Raw genomic sequence first — 21,493 nt, forward strand, 5'->3', positions numbered from 1 at the left:
ACTTTCACTTGGCGAAAAAATTCAATTTTGGCGAAAATCGACTTTCACCCTTGACCCACGTGAAAATGAAAAAAATTTTTTCCCCTTTTTTGTCACCTCCGAGGGTTTCATTGGCATCAGGGGGTCAATAAATACAGAATCAACGTTCACTATTTTGTATTTAAACACCGGGGGCCTGCAAACGGGGAGATGAGGGTGGCTAAAATATATTCTGCAACCCTGTCTCCTCGTTGGCTATAAATTTCAACCCTCCGCATACATGCCTTCCCCTTCACCCGCTCGTAAAATCACGCGTTCTCGGTAGCATCGAGGAGGTTTTCTCAGGACCGAAAAGAACTGAGGATTCGAAAGGTCTCTGGAAAAGTACGTCGCAGAACTGATCAGGACTTACCAGGTCCATCTAGGTCTGGAGAGATCTTGAAAGACCTGTGTACGTCCAATCAGAACCAAATCCTCGACTCGGGATATTCACCAGAAAAGACTTCTTTCGGCTCACTGACGAAATATATTATTTCATCCTCAAGTACACGACAAAATCCCCCTTTCTAGCATTTACCGATGAATAATTTGTTTATTTGCAAACAAAATATTTTTCTCTTTCTCTAACTTTAGGTCACAAACCGACCAAATGAATTATTGACGAAGATAAAATACCGACCGATATAGGAAAAGAACCTTCAACCCAAGTCGGGTTTCGGTAGTGATGCCGCGAGAGACTTTACGAGACATCACGAGACAATACTTTGGAGGGATTGTCTCAGTCTCAATGAACCCGAAAATTTTTGGTCTTGTCTCAGTCTCGAAATACGCAGTATCGACTTCTGCTGTAATGACTCTGAGTCAATTTATCTCACCTCGGTTTCCAGTTTTTCCCGTTTTTTATATGTAGAAAATCGAGCCGAGACAAAGTGAGACAAAAACCGAGATTTTCCATTGAAAATACGAAAAACTTGAGTCCGAGATGAAATAAATTGACTCTGCGTCATCACGACATGAGTTGATCCTGCCTATTTCGAGACTGAGACGGGACTAAAGATTTCCATGTTCATTGAGACCGAGACCATTTCTCCAAAGTATTGTCTCGTAAAGTCTCTCGCGGCATCCCTAGGTTTCGGCCCAAAAGTTTTCCCAAGATCAAATTTTTCGACTTAAGTATTCAGAAAGTTTTATTTTGTATGAAGAATTGAAGCGTACACTGGTTGCTGGCTTATCCAGTTCGAGGCGCTTTTGCAGAGCTAACGCGGTTCTTCTTCTTGGGCCTCCTCTTACAAAGGGGGACTGTCTTGGAATCCTGAGAATGTGGATGCCACCGACGACTTTCCAGTGGATTCTGAAATACCAAGTTCGCGCAGACCACGATCCTGATGTTGAATTCATCTAATGAATTACTTGATTCTTCGTCACCATCACTACATGCTTCACTATCGACATGAAAAATCCGCGTGAAATGTTCAAGAACAATTATTCTTAGTGACATTTGAGTTTTTTTACTAGGGTCATTCCACCCGTTTCGTTGATTCTTTACAGCAGCTATACATTCTAAAGCGAGTTCTCAAGCAAGATCTCACACTTCTGTTGCAGGAATCTTGCGATAGGTATCGGAATCCAAAATTTCCCTGAAGGATTGGCGGTATCATTACCCCTACAAGCTGCTGGTTTCAGCACTCTGAAGAGCTTCTGGTATGGCCAATTATCGGGTATGGTGGAGCCAATTGCTGGTGTCCTCGGCGCTGCTGGCGTTTCACTCGCAGCACCAGCTCTACCCTATGCACTGGCTTTTGCTGCAGGTGCCATGATTTATGTCGTCGTTGACGACATCATCCCGGAAGCACATCAGAGGTAACGTACATTAATTTTACGGAAAAATGTCACGCAAATCGTTCATATCTATCGCCATTACCTTATTGTTGGTAACCAATACCATGTAAGATGTGATCAATCAGCTACAAATCCGAATGGCTCACATACTTTGTATATATGTCCCACTTTCCACTTGCAGTATCATAGATTATTAGTCTTAGAAGTAGTAGATTATCAGTTTGACAATCGTTAAACAATTTGGCGACAATTATTTTGTTTCTTCTTTTTTCGATGTAAATATTCTTCCGGAGAGACAAAGAAAATTTTGTCTGAACAATCAAAGGAAGGAGAAGGGGCACGCAAACAGGAAGGAGGTTTCGTGGAGCTCGGTTCCCTCAACTGGTTCCAGCTTCCTTTTTCACTCTTCGTATATCCCTCCTTATTTCTGCTCTATTTTACTCAATCTTCCATTCTCCCAAGAACTTTTTTCAGAAATTTTTCTTTCTTCTCTTCATGACTAACACAGTCCAATACAACCATATTCACAACTATCACCGAACGGGATCCCGTGGGGTAGTACTCATGGCACTTGCACCCGTTTTCGTCTCATGTTTCATCATTGATCCCATTCATAATTATTTAAAATTTGTGCATTCAATTTTTTTCGATTTTTCCACATAGACACAAGAGTCAGTTTTCATTCCATCGGAAAGCGAGCGGGGAATACAGTAGAGGCTTCGTATAAGATACCTCTCTGTAAGATACTTCCACCCTCCGAGCGGTCGAGGCCTACCCCCACTCTCGGCACTTTTATCGCCTCTTGAATGTTTAGGTTCCGTGGGCTTCTTATAAGATACCTATGGCCCCGGCCATTTTTCAACGGGAGGAGAGTAGAAATAAGGATCAAATGGTGTTAAGGGTCAAACGGGAGGGACGAACGAAGTAATCATGAGGGTCATGAGGGTCTAATGACCTTAAGGGGGGTCACACAATTTTTTCAAGTAATGTATATATACATAGATTTTTTTTCACTCTTCCCATTGAAAAATCGTAATTTTTCGTCTGCGATTATTCTCGAGTCCACCAACAATTCCCCAACATCAGCTGCCTTTCTATCACGCTGGGTTATGTTTAGAGATAAACGGGAACGCGGGCGATACAAATTCAAAACAGTAAACACATATAAATTGATTAGTTATCGATATTCATTCAGTAAAAATGAAAATTGCATTCGGGCGCAATGAGCGAGGTATGTTATTTGAAACCCGCTGATCCCTATTTTTCTCCTCTCTGTGGGAACGCGTAGTGGGGGCATAGGCGTTCCCGGAATTCCACTCTCCTACTGTCCCTAAAGTATCTTATACGAAGCCTCTGCTGTACTATCGGATTGAAAAGTATAGGCCCCCGGGCCTCAACTTCAGATGTTGTTCTTGCATCGAATAATACCCCAAAGCATTCAACTTCATTCTTCTTATGGTGATTTAGTATTTCTAGAATATAATTCTGAGGGAAAAAATTGATACTGATGTTTAGGAATGCTGTAAAACCAACAAAACCTGCGGAGCCAGAGGCCTAGGTATACTTTTTACCCCGATAGTAGACCACCGCAGAGACCAAGGTGTAGCCAACAAAATGAGGGCTGCAAAATGTGTACGATGTATAGGGTATTGAAGAAAGATTCGCCCATAAATTGTACCGAATTTTCTTCCCCACAGAGAGAGAGAAAGAGAAAAAGTTTCTCGGTTACAAAATCAAAGTACACTGATTGAAAACGTGGAACAATTCAGTAGTGAAGTGGTAAAACGGTTAAATCGACTTATCTCTCAGTTGAGTTTTTGAGGAACATTTCCGAATCTAAGGGTGATGGCGAAATTTTTGAAATCACATTTGTTGTAGCTCGCAATCGGTTCTACAAAAAAGGTTATAACAAAAATTCTGCTATCTCCCTTAGATTCCGAGGTATTTCTTGAAAACTGGTCAATAGTCCAAATTGACTTGTACCGTTTTACCACTTCGCTACTGAATTAATTTACTGTTAATAAGGTTTCTTAACTGTACCTCGATAACGAAACCGATCCTATTTTATAAATATTTTAATGCTCATTTTAAATTATTAAATAAGTTCATTCAACTAGACTTGGTTTGAAAAATCATTTTCTTGTCATAAACAAATTATCCTCGTCGTCGGGACAAGTACAAATCTCCTGACGAAAGTTTTTGCTTCCACATTTTAAGATATTTTCTTGTCAGTTCTCGAGTCATGAGTTTCTAGATACAAGTGAAGACGTACTTATCAAAAAATATTATTGTTCTCAGTGCAAGTGTCGCATTAATCCCGTCATGGATTGATTTTCGAATTATATATTATTCAAAAGTCTTTACCAAAAATTTGACCTATTGCAAGTGAGAAAAGCGCTTAAATAAAACACACTTTTAGGTTCTTGAGGGGAGGTTCACCTTGGAAAAAAAAAGAAAAGATAAATGTATGGGGACCATTAAACCTAGAGTTAGTATTCATGAGTAAAGTTGATACCTAATATTTGAACAAGAAGAAATTTTGATAAACAAATAAATTTCAAAATGTAATTCATTGAAAAAATACCTGTTTGTTATATTTTATGATTCGTTCGGTAAAAAAAATACATCTATGGATGCACCGCTACGGTATTTTGTTTTTCTCAGACCCATGTGAGGGTCATGGGGACGAATGGAAGTGAAATTTTACTGAATGCGTTTGGTGAAAAATCATTCCACGTTACACTGTTGAAAATTTTCCTCCCAATTTTCCGTGCCAAATCCTGAAAATTTTTATCGTGTTTAATTTCTATTAAAATTTTAGGAAATATTGTCATTGAAAAATCAAATATTCCATTGATTTTCTGTGCGAATGATCTGAAAACCAATGAAATACTTGAATTTTCAGTTAAATTATTCCGTGAAAATTCAGAAAAATCGGGAAAATTCATGTCATTTCGTTTCTGAATATTCATGTTCCATTGAAAATTCAATGGAATTGTGAAATTTCCATCTCACTCCCACTGAAAACTCATGAATTTCTTTGAATTCTACTTAAAACTGGAAATTTCATAACCATTTTCCCCCTAAATCCGATTCAATATCACTTTCGCCAGCATTATCATGATATTTTCCATGAAATTTCAAAAAAATTCTAACAGTGTACAGAAAAATTATACGCAATATCGAGCAATCATTCACGTTCACTGAGATAATTTTTGATGGAATGCATGGTAAATTTAATAGTTTCGGCACAAATTGTCCCGGGCCTACGGAGAAAAGTTCATTATTCATTTCGCACTTGTTCCCGATATGGGGTAAAAAAGTACAGACAATCTAGTTTGCTCCATAATTACTTGACATGCTCAGTCATTTTTCTGTTTTCTCCGTGCATTGATCAAGAATATCATTAATTTGTCTTCATTCCTTCTATAAATTAATTTCCTCAATTAACTGTTCAATTTCCTCATTTAATCATTCTGAAATTAGAATTAAATTTCACACTAAAGTTGCTGACAATCCCATGTACGCATGCGAAAAATTCACATTTTTTACCTGTGGGATTCAAGACGATTAGAAAATATAATAGCCCTCAACTGTGACGTCAGGATGCAAGTGTTCTAGGGGTATGTATAGTTAGCGGCACAAACGGACGTGGCGAATTTCTTTCCCAGGACCCGCTAGACGCGCATTGTCATTGTAATTGGCTCTTTTTGTATTTCGCGTGCGATCTGACCTCCCAGACTCGTCTCTGTTGATTCTCACCCTGGTGTATAAGAACTTTACAAGGTTTAGTAGGCAATGTGGGGCTTCCTGAGACACTCACCGCTCGTTGGCTCCCTCGGGAATCCTGTCTATCTGTTCGTCATCGACCTCATGCATAACGCGATGCGCGGGAAACAGGCAAAAGTGAAAATTCCAAACGTCATATTTACGGTTTCGTCCTCCCTCTCTTTTTTTTTCTATTTCTACCTCCTTCACTTCCATGTAATAGGACTACAAGTGGGGAAATTTACATAGTGATTAAAGTTCCGCGCGAAGTACATGAGATTCTTCCAGTCTGAAATATCAATTTTCTATTGCAATGTATCGATGTGCCAGCCGGTAACAGGCCGATAGATAAGGACTCATCAACGGTAGTATTATACATTGTCAGAAAAAAATTGAACTTTCATCGATAGTCGACTAGTCATTTTTAGGAGAGTGACACTGCATGTAATTTAAGAGAAGAAAATTCATGAAATTTCAGTTTTCCATGAAAATTCAATGAAATTCCGAACTTGTGAACAGCATTGAGATGAGAAATCCTCAACCTCAACCTAAATGAAAATTCAGGTACATATTTACTAGAATTGTCCTGATTTCCACTGGTTTTCGACGAATAATTGAATCAGAATTTACAGTTCTTATTGATTTTCCCATGAAATTCTAAATTTTTTATGACAAAATTCCTTGAAATTTTAGTGGAACTAAAATATGATAAAAATGTCCGAAAAGTGTACCGGAAATTTCAGTCAAAAATTTTGAATAGTGTACGGAGAGGCGTTTCTATGAAAATATACTGAGAGATCCTCGCAAAAATGACTAAACCTCCCGAGGACGGAAATTTGAGTAAAAATGTTATCTAGAAAATCGCGGCAATTTTTACTACACAAAAGTTAATCGTGGAGTGAAATTGTAACTCAGTGAAAAATACGTTTTTCCCCGGCGGGCGTAAAGTACACATTTTCCGCTACAGGTCAATATCGCAATAACTATCTCGGTTTGTGTCACCCGCAGCCAACTTTTAACGTATAGAATTGAAAATTTATCGAGAAAAAGTAAACAAATCATCTTAATGTAAAGGAAATTTTCTACTCCTCTAGGCAGAAACAAATTCTCATAATCGCACGACTACCGCTATTCAAAATGAACAACAAGATGTCCGCGCACTATCAAAGTGTGGCACTTTCTGGGACAGTGCCCCCCCCCCCCCCTCCAATTACCCATGTCCCTATTTCTGTCACTCGTATTTAAGAGCAAACTAACCTATCAGAATCTTTGTCACTGTATACTTTTAGTAATGGGAGGATATACACATCATCTTTCAATTCATTTAGCATTTTATAAATGATCTCATGACATTTTTATCATTATTATTCGATAATATCACTAATGCACTTTACTTTTCCACCCGACATCAACTAACATCAAAGAGTGGCTATTGGGAACGCTTAATAACAAGACGCCCTCTATGAATGTCTGCGTTAAGGGTGCACATCTACGATACACAAGCAAATGGGGGCTTGCGTGAGCGCGTGTGTGAATACCTCTTTGACGGCCATATTGGCAAAAAACAGCGCCCTCAACGATATTTCCTGTTCCCAATAACTGAAACATGGCCTTTCCTAATGGCAGGAACTGGTTCATGACGAAGGTTTTCTATTTTGCAAATATTAATTCATTTAATCGTTCATTTGAGGAAATATCAATCGCAGATGATAAGAGAAAGTATTAAACATCTAATTGGTACATTGATGTGACGAATTGTGAAAAAAACAATAATCATTCAACTCATTAAATACACGAACCGCTTCGAGTAGCATTAACTGGGATATGGATGGTACTCCTATACTGATCTGGTTCATTAAATTGAAGTTGAGAACTTGAAGTATAGAAATGGAGTAACTAGTTTCTTATTCTCAGTACAATGCCTTCTACCTGAGATGTTTTTCCTGAGGCTGAGACTGTTTTTTCCTGAGGGCGCGTTTTTCCTAGAGTCATCGAATGCAATAGTATATTTCGTTACGGGTGCGGAAAAGAGTTTTTTGGCTTGTGGGAGGTTTATAGCACAAGCCTTCGACCAAAAACACTTTTCCCACGAGTATCGAACGATATTTTTCATCACAATGTGTGGAAAAGGGGTGTTTTCGACACGCGAGGCGTGCCTAAAAAGTTACTTTTTTGCACAGCGTGATGAAAAATGTTTTATTGTATGTTTTCATATATTTGCGGGTTTCGAGTTGGATTTCTTGCTGGAAAAAACAGAGATATCCCTGCCATTTGACGACGAACAACTCCCTTGAACTTGAATTTTTATCTCTCGCTATTGTTAATGATCCCTATATATTAGTTTTATCAATCATGAGGGGAGTAACATGGATTATCGGAAAAGGTGTGACCAGTAACAAAATAATAAAATCGAAGAGGGTCTTTTAGTACCTACTTGAATCCCTGTCCATTTCAGCGTGGTACTTCCCTTTCGCCAAGTTTACCTCTCTCGCCAACTCCGATAAAATCTTCTCTTTCTTCGGGTGATTTAAGGTTCGAAAAGAAGAAGTACACGGTCGCACCAGTGAGAGAGATAAATCAGCGTGCGAATTGATTTCACATCCTTTGATTCAACATATTTCCACTTCTTGTCAACTTCTCTTTAAATTTCCAACAAAATGCCTGATATGTCTCTCTGATAGGATGAAAATATTCTTAATTTATTTTCATTTTTATGATTGCAGTGGAAATGGCAAAATCGCCAGCTGGGGTGCTATGGTAGGATTTTTAATAATGATGTCACTGGACGTTGGACTTGCATAGAGTCCAAGAGATTAGCTTCAATTAGAGGGCGCAAAGCGCCAATTTTCATAGACAGTTCCCTGGACACCGACACATCAGTTCTAAATCAGTAGATAGATGAATAAAAATAAATTGAAGATGGAGCGAATGAAGGAGCGATTGTGATGAGTTTCTGTAAAAATTGTGAAGTGCAATTACTAAGATTATTATTCGTTAGGCTTGTGAAGGACGATGGTGTACACATCGACGTTCATTGATTGAGAAGAGTCAATTAAGTACTACTAACTTCCCCAGTGTAGACTCTGGTATATGTGCTTCAATTACCAGATATCTAGTGTATATTTGTTACTCGCTAATGAGCCCCAAGTGATGTATTTTGATCCGAATATACTTAGATAAATTTCTATCCACTCTTCTAAAGTTTCTTCGGCCATTTATATGCGCGTATACAACTGATTATCTTTGCACATTCATACTGACCGATCTAACTACCTATCTGCAGGAAAAAAGTATCAGAAGCGTCCATGCGCATCCCCTGCCTTCTAACAAGTGAATAAAAGCGTTCCATCTAACGGCACTACTTATAATTTGCTCCAAGAAACTGCAGATGTATATTTATTATTGATCTGTCCACGATGTTTTTTTGTAGCTTCCTGTTTTTATGTGAAATGTTTTTGTTGACAATGCTATATTCTCTGTGCAACGTTATAGGTGTCAGTCTTGGGCACAACAGCAAACTTGTAAATTCTCATATTAATATTTGAGACTTTATGAAAGAATACTACCACGTTTATTGGATTTTTGTAGATAATTTTCAAGTTCGAGTATAGACTTCCTACGTTTGATAGATCAAGGTCCCGAGTAACTGGAGGAGAAAGAGGATTTGTTAGATTAATGATAATTTCCATTGATCTTAATGATATAAATTGGAGACTAATACTGTTATGAGTGATGCTATCTTCCTTAATGATGAATTTATTTGTAAGAAACGATAAATATAAAATTCATATTTTCTTATTTTTGACGCAATGCAAGTTCGTAAATATATTCAACGTACGCAACATCAGAGCGATGATAGAACAATTATGAATATTTTCGACGAATGTTTGTGACGAGGGATTTGATTCCCACCCATGCGTGGTGTATGTTAAACCTGCAATAGCCAGACAGAATTTCTCCGAAAGTTGAATGATTGATTGTGTAATGATGATCATATAATGGCGACGCACGCTCGTTTCAACAATGAGCGAAACTCAGAAAAGGGTATGTGGGATGAATATTAATGTGAAGTTTTAGGGAATAAAAATGTAAAGAAAGTATTTGGTGGAGAGCAAGTCCGCAAATGAATAAATAAATTTTGAAAGTTGCTCATATAATATCTATAGAATGCTTGTCCAATTTTCTTGCGTTTTTACATTTGTATTTTTCCGAGGACTTTCTAGAATCGTCTTGGAGATACCGTCTCAGATGGCCTCATTCAGGGTGCCAACTTCCTAAAAGGTAATAAATACTGGTGTTTTAGAGACTGGAGATTATTTCGCGTTAGAAGACCGCTATCGCGCTATTGCGATTTAACTTGCCTCGCTTGTTAAATCGCGGATTTCAGGCCCGGTGACATCATAGTATATTTCAATAAAATCAGGCCCGGTCGCAGGCTTCCCGCGCTCCCTCTTTGGGGTATGACCGGTAGGGGTTGGTGGAATTGGGTGTGACCCATTACGGGTCGAACCAATAACTTCCCGACCATTTGTTTTTGTTGACGCTGGGGTCATGCCCCAGCGAATGCGGCGCACGCTATACGCAATGCTAGTCATTGTCAGAAATATTCGGAAAACAGTTGGATAATTATTTCATGCGTTGCATCCATTGTGGCATTACCCTTAGGGTGATTTCGCAAAGAACGCATTTGCAATTTAATTTAACTCAAACTTCAATCAACTTTGAGTTAAACCCACTTTTTACTAGACCCGCTTCAAAATTCTCTCAACTCCGAAGCTGATCCACTTGAAAATTTGCAACTTCAACGTTGACCCACTTCAATATTTTCCAACTTTAAAGTTGACCCACTTCAAAATTTTGTAACTTCAAAGTTAATTCACTCTAAAATTTTCCAACTTTCCCTTTTTTTTTAATTGCAAAATTCGAACGTTTTATTTCAAAAACTCAACAACCACTGAAGCGATTTTCCTCAAAATCCAATGAGAATCAAGTTACGTGGAGACGCATCGATTACAGAAAATCAATTCCAATCCCATCGTTACCTTAGGTAAAATGCGAATGAAGTAATTTTCTAGGTGAATGCAATGAATTTTGAAGAGATTGTCATTCTTTCACATGTTTTATGGAAATAACTAAGAAACTGCTGAGGCAATCGTTCTCATATACTCATCGGTTCGAAGTTTTTTTTAACACTCATAGATTGAAAAAAAGATAATAATCACATCATTTCTCGGCATAAAATCTTTGAATTTTTGTCATTTTCATACATATTTCATGCGAATAACTAATAAACCACTGACACGGTCGCCTTCATACACTCATCACTCCTAAGTTACATGAACACGCATCGATTGAAATAAAAAAAAAAGAGAATGATAAGATTTCTTCGGATAGAATCATTGAATTTTCACGAAATCGTCATTTTCTACATGTTTTATGCGAATAACTGACAAACCGCTGAGGCGATCGATTTCATAATCTAATTAGTTATAAGTTACATCGAAACGCATCGATTGAAAAAAAAAAATTTGAATAGCTTAATTTGTTCAGAAGATATTTGTTCAGAAGATAAAAAAGTTATTAAATAATTTTCTTCAAATATTCATTCACGCCTATCGCATCACTCTACGTCGGAACTCCGATTGGAGCATCAACCGGAAGACGGAAGAGGAGCGTAATTAGCTTGTCGAAAGGTGCCGATCAGTGAAGCGGCTCTTTGCCAAGGGATGTCGGGGTGTTGTGGCACAAGGGGTGGGGTGTACGGAAAGTTCACGCAGTCGACGATTGCCTTGCGTGCTGCAGTCTTCCGATGCACTTCGGCCGGACCGCCTCGGTTATGTGTGCTTTTCTCTCATTCCGTGATTTTCTCCCTTCTCATGAATTTTCTCGTCGTTCGAAACTCTCGAGGTACGTCCTCACTCCTCCTCTACCAATGATAGTGAATGAAAAACCTCAGTTTTACAATAACAATCGTGCAAACTGCGGAATTTGAGTGGAATGAAATCAACAAATCAGTTATTCCATTCAGAAGTGGGGTCCGTCTAGTTGTGGAATGTGCCGACTTCACCTGCATTATCTTCTTTTTTCTTTAATTTTGTTCTCTTCATTCCTACCATGTTCTCTACTCGATCAGTGGTCTTACGTCATTTCTCGGTGCATCGACATCTGTGCTGTTTGTTTTATTTTTGACATTGGAACAACACGAAATCTCGTGTGTGTAGATGAAGTACAAACAGGAAGAGCTGAGAAGTGTCTTGTGTCAGAGCACTGGTGTAAATTCACAACCCCCCTTTGGACATTGCCATCTCACTCTATCACATCTCTTCATCCTTTGGTTTCCCTCTGGTTCCCGTCAGACGGGGAAAGCATAAATGCCCGGGGAAGGGGGGGGGGAGTAGGAGGAGGAGGAGGAGACAGTGAAGTTACTCTTGAGGTGTGTCGGCCTTCTTCACCGGCATGTCACGCCGGCGTCGATTACGTAATCGTCGCGCACTGCAGTACACCGTCTTCGTGGGGTCAGAACAGCTATTTTTTTTTCTCTCTCACTCTTCTTATTTTTCTTTTTCTCATATACCCCTCTTCGTATTACACTATTGTGCAGCTCTTCATCTTACTCCATCATGCGCATTCCATTCTTTTTCACTCCGTACCTCTTTATGGCAATGTCATTCGGGTAATTTAACCGTGGAATTCAATTTACCCGAGTAAATGTGATTTTTTTTTCATCCATCGCTATGGGATAATTGAAAAACTGATGTTTAAATTATTTTCCACAATGCCTTGAAATTTGCTTCTGTAGTTAATAATTGAACATTGTTTGCATTTATTCATGTTGGAGTAGAAAAATGTCTTCGCGCAGTAATGCAAGAGATGACATTTTAATTTCGCTGAAATCAAGATGGGGATATTTCTTAACTGTTTCCTCACTGATGAGCACTTTGCGTTCACGTCTGTCCATAGGGAAGCAACTGTTGCTAGATATTCTATCTTCATTTGATCATTTGATTTGTCCATCACATGTTTCACTGACGTTGAACTTCAACTCGGTCCAAAGAAAATTACCTATTTTCATTTAATCAAGAATAAATAATTCCAATTTCTTCGCTTCTTTGGTTGGCCAACGAACTTCCGACGAGAGAATAATCAACGGCCTCAGGCGAAAAGCGGAAGTCGTAGGAAGCGGCCAATTGTACGCCCGCCGTCCGCCGACACGAGATGGCGCGGGGACGTATAAGAGAGAAGGGGAGAGAGACTGAGAAAAAACATGAGAAGGAAAGGCGGATGCGAGTCACGGGCAATAATATAGGAATGCACTATTTGAAACTAGTGCGTATATTTGCATCTCCCAGGGTAAATTATTTTTTTTCTTCCAATTTTTTTTTGCTTTGCATTCCAACGGAGGCAGTCGAGGTGTTATTGCATTCAATATAATTCTTGACGGCTCCTTCTCCACTGATAATTTTCACAACCCTAGAAGTGACTGCACTCTGGCCTCCCCCAGGCCTATTTCTCACGAATTCTCAGAGTTTGTTTTTGTTTAGCGTGGGAAAAGAGACACCACTCAGGCCGTGAAAATTCTGGGAAGACGAAAACCAAAGAAGCAAGAGGAGAGTAAACAGGTGTTTGGAATTTGGGAATCATTAGCTGATGGTGAGTCAATAGATAATCATATGCATGTTTGCATGCGAGTGTGTCACGGATTGGAGGTTGAAAAAAATTATGGAGACCCAAGCGACATGCGAATAATAAATTATTCGATAAATTGCCATGAAGATCGTATCAAAGGTTTTATTTATTTTTGTTTGTTCTTTTTCGTCATTTTGAATCATTATCCGATGGCCTGGCGCAGTTAGAAAATTCGTTGCCTCACATGCAAGAGATTCGTTTCCTAGTCCGGGAGAATGGTGCGATCTAACCATTTGAACTCTTGATCAGAATCGCAACATATAGTAAGGTTTAATAATGACAGAAATAAAAATTTAAAATAATTATGCCTATTAATGCTGCAACGATTGGAAGTTCCTATCGTGTAGACTCTGGGGTATAGTTTCAGTGGAATATTACCTCATTCTTTCTTTTCGACATCTTTACACCTGAGAGTCGATGAGTTATTTCATACTGTTAAAAAAATTTGGCTAAATTTTGCGGAAAAAGAGCTTGACTTCCAGTTAAGGGGAAGTGGTCTATGGAGTTTCAAGTTTCTCTGAAAATTTGAGTAAAGCTCCAATTTTTTAGCTCTAGGAAGACTTAAATTCAACAATTTACATGAATTTTCAAGTGAAAATGAGAATTCACTGCCCAATTTTCCGAAAATTTAGAGGAATCTGGATTTCAAGTAGATATTTCTTTGGTTATTTTCTCATTCTTTATTAATTTTCCCGCAATAATTAAATTGAATGAAATTATGCATTTTCAATAAAAAAATTCCTTGAAATTTCAGTGGAAATATTAGTTCTTAGAAATTTCCAAGACTCTTATCGGAAATTTCAGTGGAAAATTTTTAACAGTGTATAATGAAAATAATGATACGGAAATACGATTCATTTTTTTACAATTGAAAACATTGACGCTAAGCAACAGCTTTGGGAATCTTCCAAAATGAAGTCTCTCCGTGTCAGAACCTCTTCAGGACGCTGCAAGGAGGAACGAGTGAAAAACATTCAACGGGGCCCTTTCACCCATCTCCATCCTCTTCGTCTCACTTCATTTTCTCTGACTCGTTGCTCCCTCTCATTCTCTGAAAGTCCGTGCCACATTCCATAAAGGGCAAACATTCCTCTGTTTAAACGCCCCTTTTCCCCTCCTCGCCCCTTCTCTTTTAAATATTAAAATGATCAAATTGTAATTCCTTCGGCCGTCAACTACAACTGAGAGCAATTTCAACAATCGAATCATTCGCACTAACAGTAGTAAACAAATCTGGGTACTGTACATATAATTAATGAGTAAGACCGGAGACTTCATTCAGTAAAAGGTCTGGTACGAAAATTGCTAAGCAACCCATGCATGGTCACACTGAAAAAAAAAGTTTTTTGAGAAGTACAGTAGAGGCTCCGTATAAGATACCTCGCGCTCCGAGCGCTCGAAACCTACCCCCTCTCTCGGCACTTTTATCGCCTCTCGAATGTTTGTTCCGTGGGCTTCTTATAAGATACCTATGGTCCCAGTCATTTTTCAACGGTAAGAGAGTAATTATAAGGATCAAACGGTGTTGGGGGTCAAACGGGAGGGACGAACGAACTGATCATGAGAGTCTTATGACCTTAAGAGGGGGTCCCACCACTTTTTTCAAGTGATGGAAATATACATCAATTTTTTTTTCACTTTTCCCATCGAAAAATCGTAATTTTTTGTCTGTGATTATTCTCGAGTCTACCAACAATCCCCCAGCATCAGCTGTCATTCTATCACGCGGGGTGATGTTTAGAGAGAAAAGGGAACGCGGGCGATACAAATTCAAAACAGTAAACACATATAAATTGATTAGTTATCGATATTCATTCAGTAAAAATGAAAATTGAATTCGGGTGCAACGAGCGAGGTATCTTATTGGAAACCCTCTGATCCCTATTTTCTCCTCTGTGGGGGGATAGTGGGGGCATAGAGGTTCCCGGAATTCCACTCTCCTACTGTCCCTAAGGTATCTTATACGAAGCCTCTACTGTACATCTTTACTTGTATCAAGAAACTCATGACTCGAAAATTGACAAGAAGAAAATATCTCACACGGAGGAAAGAAACCTTTCGGCGAGAGATTTACTACTTGTTTGAAAGGTGAGGGACACTTCGTTCACAGCAAGAAAGCAACTTTTGGATTTGTCACTTAAAAACTATTGAATAAATTAATTCAACTAGACTTGATTAGAGAAATTACTTGTTATTATAAACAAATTATCCTCGTCTTTGGGACAAGTACACTGTTAGAAATTTCCGTGTGAAATTCAGGGAATTTTTATCGGGTTCAAGTTCCACTGAAATTTCAGGAAATCTTGTCATTGAAAAATCAAATATTCCATTGATTCCCTGTTCAAATGATCTGGAAATCAATAAAATACTTGATGTTTCCGTTCAATTATTCTGTGAAAATTCAGAAAAATCTGGAAAGTTCAGGGAAAAATTGAAAATTCATGTCATTTTTTTTCTGAACATGCATGTTTCACTGAAAATTCAATTATGTTGTGAAATTTCCATCTCACTCCCACTGAAAACTCATGGATTTCCGTGAATTCTACTTAAAACTTGGAATTTCATGACCATTTTTTTCCTAAATTCGATTCAATGTCACTCTCATGAGATTTACTATAAAATCTTCCATGAAATTTGAAAAAATTTCCAACAGTGTGTAAAATCTCTTGACGAGAGTTTTTTTTCCAGCCCAATTAAAAAGCCATGATGAAGTAATAAACGCGCTTGTCGATTGCAATTGTAAATCACTAAATTCAATCGAGCGTACTCGTTCATTCCCTTTAGTCTCTCGATAGAAAGAAAAATCAGTAAATAGAGAATGTGGAACGATAGAGCATGCCCGATTGAGACTTGGCGTTTGCACACGTGCATTCCCCCGACTGACGACCGCAACCGGAGAGGCCTCTGTATGATCTTATATACAAAAATAGACACAGTGAGACAGCACCGGAAGTTGAAGAGTTCCGCCCAGCGGCAAAGGGTCACCGTCCCTCACAAATCTCAAGATTCACCGGAATTTATCGAAAGAATTTGTGTCATTCATATTTCGATTCATTTCAATTACTTTACCTGCTGTCGAATCGCGGAGAAAAAAGGTAGAGACAAATTACTCAAGAAGTCAAGTAAGCGTCGAGCGGAATCCATTTTTCCCTCTTTTTCACTCTATATCGAAGAAAAAAGTGCAAGACATACAAACGTGAGTGTAATTTGTGCCGAAAATTATCCCATTGAACATGAATAATTGCTTAATATTGCGTAATCATTTACACATGTGGACACTGTTAGAAATTTTTTGAAATTTCATGCGAGTGACATTGAATTAAATTTAGGTAAAAAATGGTCATGAAATTTCCAGTTTTGAGTAGAATTTACGGAAATTCATGAGTTTTCAGTGGGAGTGAGATGGAAATTTCATAACTTCATTGAATTTTCAGTCGAACATAAATATTCAGAAATAAACTGACACGAAGTTTTAATTTTTCCCTGAATTTTCATTATTTTTCAGAATTTTCACAGAATAATGGAACAAAAAAATCAAGGATTGTATTCATTTCCAGATCATTTGACCAGAAAATCTATGGAATATTGGGTTTTTCAATGACAAGATTTCCTGTCATTTCAGTGGAACTTGAACACGATAAAAATTTCCGGAATTTGACACGGAAAATTCGAATTCAGTTCACTGACAGAATGATTCCTTTTTTCCAAACGAGATTCATTAACTATTAACGAATGGTAGAGTTGGAAAAGGCTCCTCAAATATGCATTTGTTAACTATTAACGAACGGACATTTGGTGAGAGACCAAATAGACCCTATCCTCCAACCAAATCCATTTGTTAACAATAACTAATCCTTTCTATCAATATTCGGATTCCTCTACAGATATTTCTGTAATCACGACAAATTTTAATTTTTGTGAAAGATATTAAATTTCCTTCTGTCAAGTTGGTTAATTTCCCTCAAATAAATCTGTCGAACGTATAGTTTTTCTGCAGAGGTGATCTTTTCTCTCAGGGCATACAAGATCTGTTTTATTCTCCAAAAAAGTACTTTTTATTGAATTGGCATTTCGCAATGCGCCTACCATTCCGTATAATAAAGTTTGCGCAATATCTACAATTTTTATCCAACTGTTCTCTTCGTGCACTTAGCTAATCTCCGTCATTCTGACAATATTCAACACAACAGTGAGAATTTCCAGAAATAAGAGCGTCGGCCATTAACAAATTAACGTGTGATAATCATCCAAGATATTCATTCGTAACTGCACCCAGTATGCAGGTTGTCTCGTAGCAGTGGCAGTAGCCTCGTGATACTTGGTTGGCTTTCATGAATGAAACCACTACTTCGGCGGTATAGTACCTATGCGCGCGCGTCCATGCACACTCGGTGCATACAGTCACACACAAAAGTTCACAGTGTTAGTGGCAATAGCATGGCAACATAAAGGGAAGGGAGGAGAAGAATTGAAAAAAAAATGAAAATAAAAAAACTAAAAGAGTTGAAGCAAATGCGGCTGGTATACAACGCGCGTCTACCCGGTCGTTCCATACCACCGGGGAGGAAGGAAGTTACCAAGCACATCAAGTATTGTCCCTTCCTCCTGCCTCGCCATTGTGCGGAAGCGCTGTGTTACTCCGGTCAATACATAAACGGCAGGATGCTGGATTCGAGGAAGTATAACTCCGTCTCGCCATCTACAGTGTGGCCCTCTAATAGTAACGATGCATCGTGCATTATTCATCGTTCAATTTAAATCGAATCGCTCGGTGATGCCCATATGCGAGCAAAAATTTAACTATGAATTCTTACGAAATATTGTTTCCTCTCCGATTTTTCGGCCTGGAAGGTGAAGGGAGGGGGTTTCTCATCTCATTCCGCACTGATTTTCATGTATCGTTTGGGCATTAGGGACGATATCTTCATTGGGAGGACTGGCTCATCCGTGGCTCCGTCCGATTACAAGGCTACGAAAAAGTATATTTTAAACGTCGATGAACTCTTGAACTCTGGCTATCTCTTTGCAATGCTGGTATGTGTGTACGGGCGTTTACCGAAGGTCTCGAGCCGGGCGAATTCCACGAATTTCATGATGCTCTCACCCACAAATTCCCTGGAATTATCGTACGGCTTCTTGTAAAAGAAGAAAATCGTGTTTGATGTTTCAATATGCACCCAACACTTCATTCATATATAATTTAACGCTAGAATCCTTTTCTCCGCAACTCCTTAATCACTTTTTGTTGAATTCTCTCTGCGGGATATATATGGACTTGTCCTTTCTTTTTTTTCTGAATTTTTCCCCACCCTGGATTCTCGAGAAATTAAGTAAAAAGAAATAAGTGTGTCAGACAAAAGAGCCAACGATAAAATTCTGGGACGTCGTGAGACATCGTTTTCACTCGTTCGCTCTATTTCTAAATCCATTTTCTATTTTCTATTTTCATGAGGGACGGCGTCGCCTGCACGACCATTTTATTCGTCTGCGATATTTCGAGACGTCGGGGTGGCACGCCGTGGATCGCGATCTCGCTCACTTCCTCTGTCTTTCTTATTCCACCTTGTCGCTCGTTCACCCGTCAAATCTTGACATCAAAATTACACTTTGAAGGAATCATAAGAATATCAAGTGAACATTATTGACGATTGGCTCCATTTTTCTGTTATTCATTCAGTCTGGGTAATTCTACTGGGTGAATTAATTTTAAATATAACGTTGTGAAAAGTAATTCATACGAGTTTGATCTATTCATTTTCATTGGACAATCTTATCTGAGTCATTCCTATACACTGTTTGAAATTTCTTGAAATTTCAGTCACAGCGTCATCGGAATTTTCGATATTGTAAAGTTGAACTCAATTTCAAATGAAAGCCTTCATTAAATTTCTCATTCATCTTGAAACTTCAAGAAAACTGGTTTTTTCATGTTAAACAATCAGTGATTTTTCAATGAAAACTTGAATTTCCAAACTCATCGTGAAAATTGAACATCACATAGAATTCAATTTTCAATAGAGTGCACTGACAAAAAAATTTATTCCTTCCAAGAAAATATTCTTGGTGATATCTTTTTCATACTCTTAGTAGAAGAAAATATCTCTTTTGGAACGTATTTCTCCAGGCCAGTCATTTCCAGGTGCTCCGAAATCAGTTCCAAGCGTGAGAATTATGGTGATCTATAAGAATATTCTTCTGCATATGACCTCGAAGAAACTCCAATAATAATTATTAACATTTGGAATTATTCCAATTTTCTTTACCTGAGAAAATCGCCAATTTGTAAAATCCGGAAGATATCGGAGAACATTGTGTCAAGGTCATATGTAGCATAATAATCAGATTGTTCAATATCACTGTAATTTTTGAGGATAGACTTGGACTCTCTGAAAATGACTGTCCTGGAAAAATTCGTTCTGAAAAAATATTATCTTCTGACGAGAATATCAATCCTTGGCAGGAATAATTTTTTCTCTCAGTGTGAGAATTCAGAAAAGTTGTGTGAATTTTCAAAATTTTCAAGGTTTTTCAGTGCCGAATGGACCTGAGAATCGAGATTTACTTTAATATTCAAGAAATTCACGGATTCGTCAATGAAGAAATATCCAGAAATTTCATGTAAATTTCCGACAAATAAGAGCTCCTATTATTGAAGAATCTCTTATAAAAACTTATAAGAATCCCACAGGAGTTCAGCACGATTACATAAAACTATTGAGCACCTGATTTCTCCTTTATAAAACTCATGCCCAATGTGCTTATCCGACTTACTTCATATTCACCGAAATAAACGGGCGCTAAGTACAGAACGGCAATGGAATAATCGAAATTCGATCTGGTAATTAGCAAACACATTCAGACACGCACTTCGATACGCGAATGCGTGCCTATCATGTAGTGATCACGTGTTCCTATAATTGTATATGTCTGTAAGCACAGCGTATTGCCCTGAATATGAAATGGTTTTCACAGAATAAATGATACTGCGAATTTTATAATAAACTATGTCGATCTATGATGGAACTCATCGTTCACAACAAAAATCATAATTTACGCAGTTCGCGATTATAATTTCTGCAGTTTGGCCGTAAGGGGGAATTTCGTCAAACAATATTTTTCGACAGTGATGTTATGTTTATCGAGTGGCCGAACTGTGCCTTTTTCGTTTATAAAAGAAATTCGAAAAATCTGGAAAAATCTCGAAATTTGTTAACTATTAACGAGTGGTAGAGTTGAATATGACCAAATAAATATTCTTCAATAGTTAACGAATGGTTCACTTGAACGGTGAAAGTCGAGTCAAACAAGACTTCTCAAATATGCATTCGTTAACTATTAACGAATGAACATTTGGGGAGGCCAAATAGACCCTAGCCTTCAACCAAATTCAGTTGTTAATACTAACTAACCCTGTTGTCTATCAGTGTGGGTACTAGTTTACAGTAAAAATTTCAGGGAACTAGAACTTTTTTTTTTGATCCTCAAAATTCTCTTAGAATAAGTGAAAATTCTACTGAAACAGGACTTTTGGGTCTCTGCATTTCAGTACCACGGTGTCATCAACGATGCCTATATAATCATCTAAAAGAATACGACTATGTGATCACCTAAAATGAGATCATCAAAAATAATTTCCGGAATGCTACTCAAGCATTCTAAATTCTTGTGGCACTACAGGAGTGAATAAACTGCAAATACGATTCCATTCATTTGTTGAAGCATCTTTGAGCATCCCGAGTCGAGGATTTGGTTCTGATTGGACGTACACAGGTCTTTCAAGATCTCTCCAGACCTAGATGGACCTGGTAAGTCCGAATCAGTTCTGCGACGTACTTTTCCAGAGACCATTCGAATCCTCAGTTCTTTTCGGTCCTGAGAAGCCCTCCTCGATGCTACCGAGAACGCGTGATTTTACGACCGGGTGAAGGGGAAGGCATGTATGCGGAGGGTTGAAATTTGTAGCCAACGAGGAGACAGGGTTGCAGAATATATTTTAGCCACCCTCATCTCCACGTTTGCAGGCGGTGTTTAAATAAAAAATAGTGAACGTTGATTCTGTATTTATTGACCCCCTGATGCCAATGAAACCCTCGGAGGTGACAGAAATGGGGAAAAAAAAATTTTCAGTTTCACGTGGGTCAAGGGTGAAAGTCGATTTTCGCCAAAATTGAATTTTTTCGCCAAGTGAAAGTTGATTCTGTATTTTCTAACAATTCTGATG

At 38.3% G+C, this 21,493-nt stretch overlaps 1 protein-coding gene across 2 annotated transcripts in view; it reads left to right on the forward strand.

Annotated features, from left to right (window-relative positions):
* Nucleotides 1-9,745, forward strand: part of LOC107040991 (zinc transporter ZIP11) — a 43,972-nt gene extending 34,227 nt beyond the window's left edge. For both annotated transcript variants that reach the window (XM_015261334.2, XM_015261335.2), the window contains exons 6-7: nucleotides 1,582-1,839; nucleotides 8,310-9,745. In XM_015261334.2, coding sequence (XP_015116820.1) covers nucleotides 1,582-1,839; nucleotides 8,310-8,388 — 337 coding nt within the window. In that variant the 3' untranslated portion in view covers nucleotides 8,389-9,745. The remainder of the gene's footprint in view (nucleotides 1-1,581; nucleotides 1,840-8,309) is intronic.
* Nucleotides 9,746-21,493: the final 11,748 nt, after the last annotated feature.

The sequence above is a fragment of the Diachasma alloeum genome, unplaced genomic scaffold (genome assembly GCF_001412515.2).
Source record: "Diachasma alloeum isolate Michigan unplaced genomic scaffold, Dall2.0 Dall_scaffold_00353, whole genome shotgun sequence".
Classification (NCBI taxonomy): domain Eukaryota; kingdom Metazoa; phylum Arthropoda; class Insecta; order Hymenoptera; family Braconidae; genus Diachasma; species Diachasma alloeum.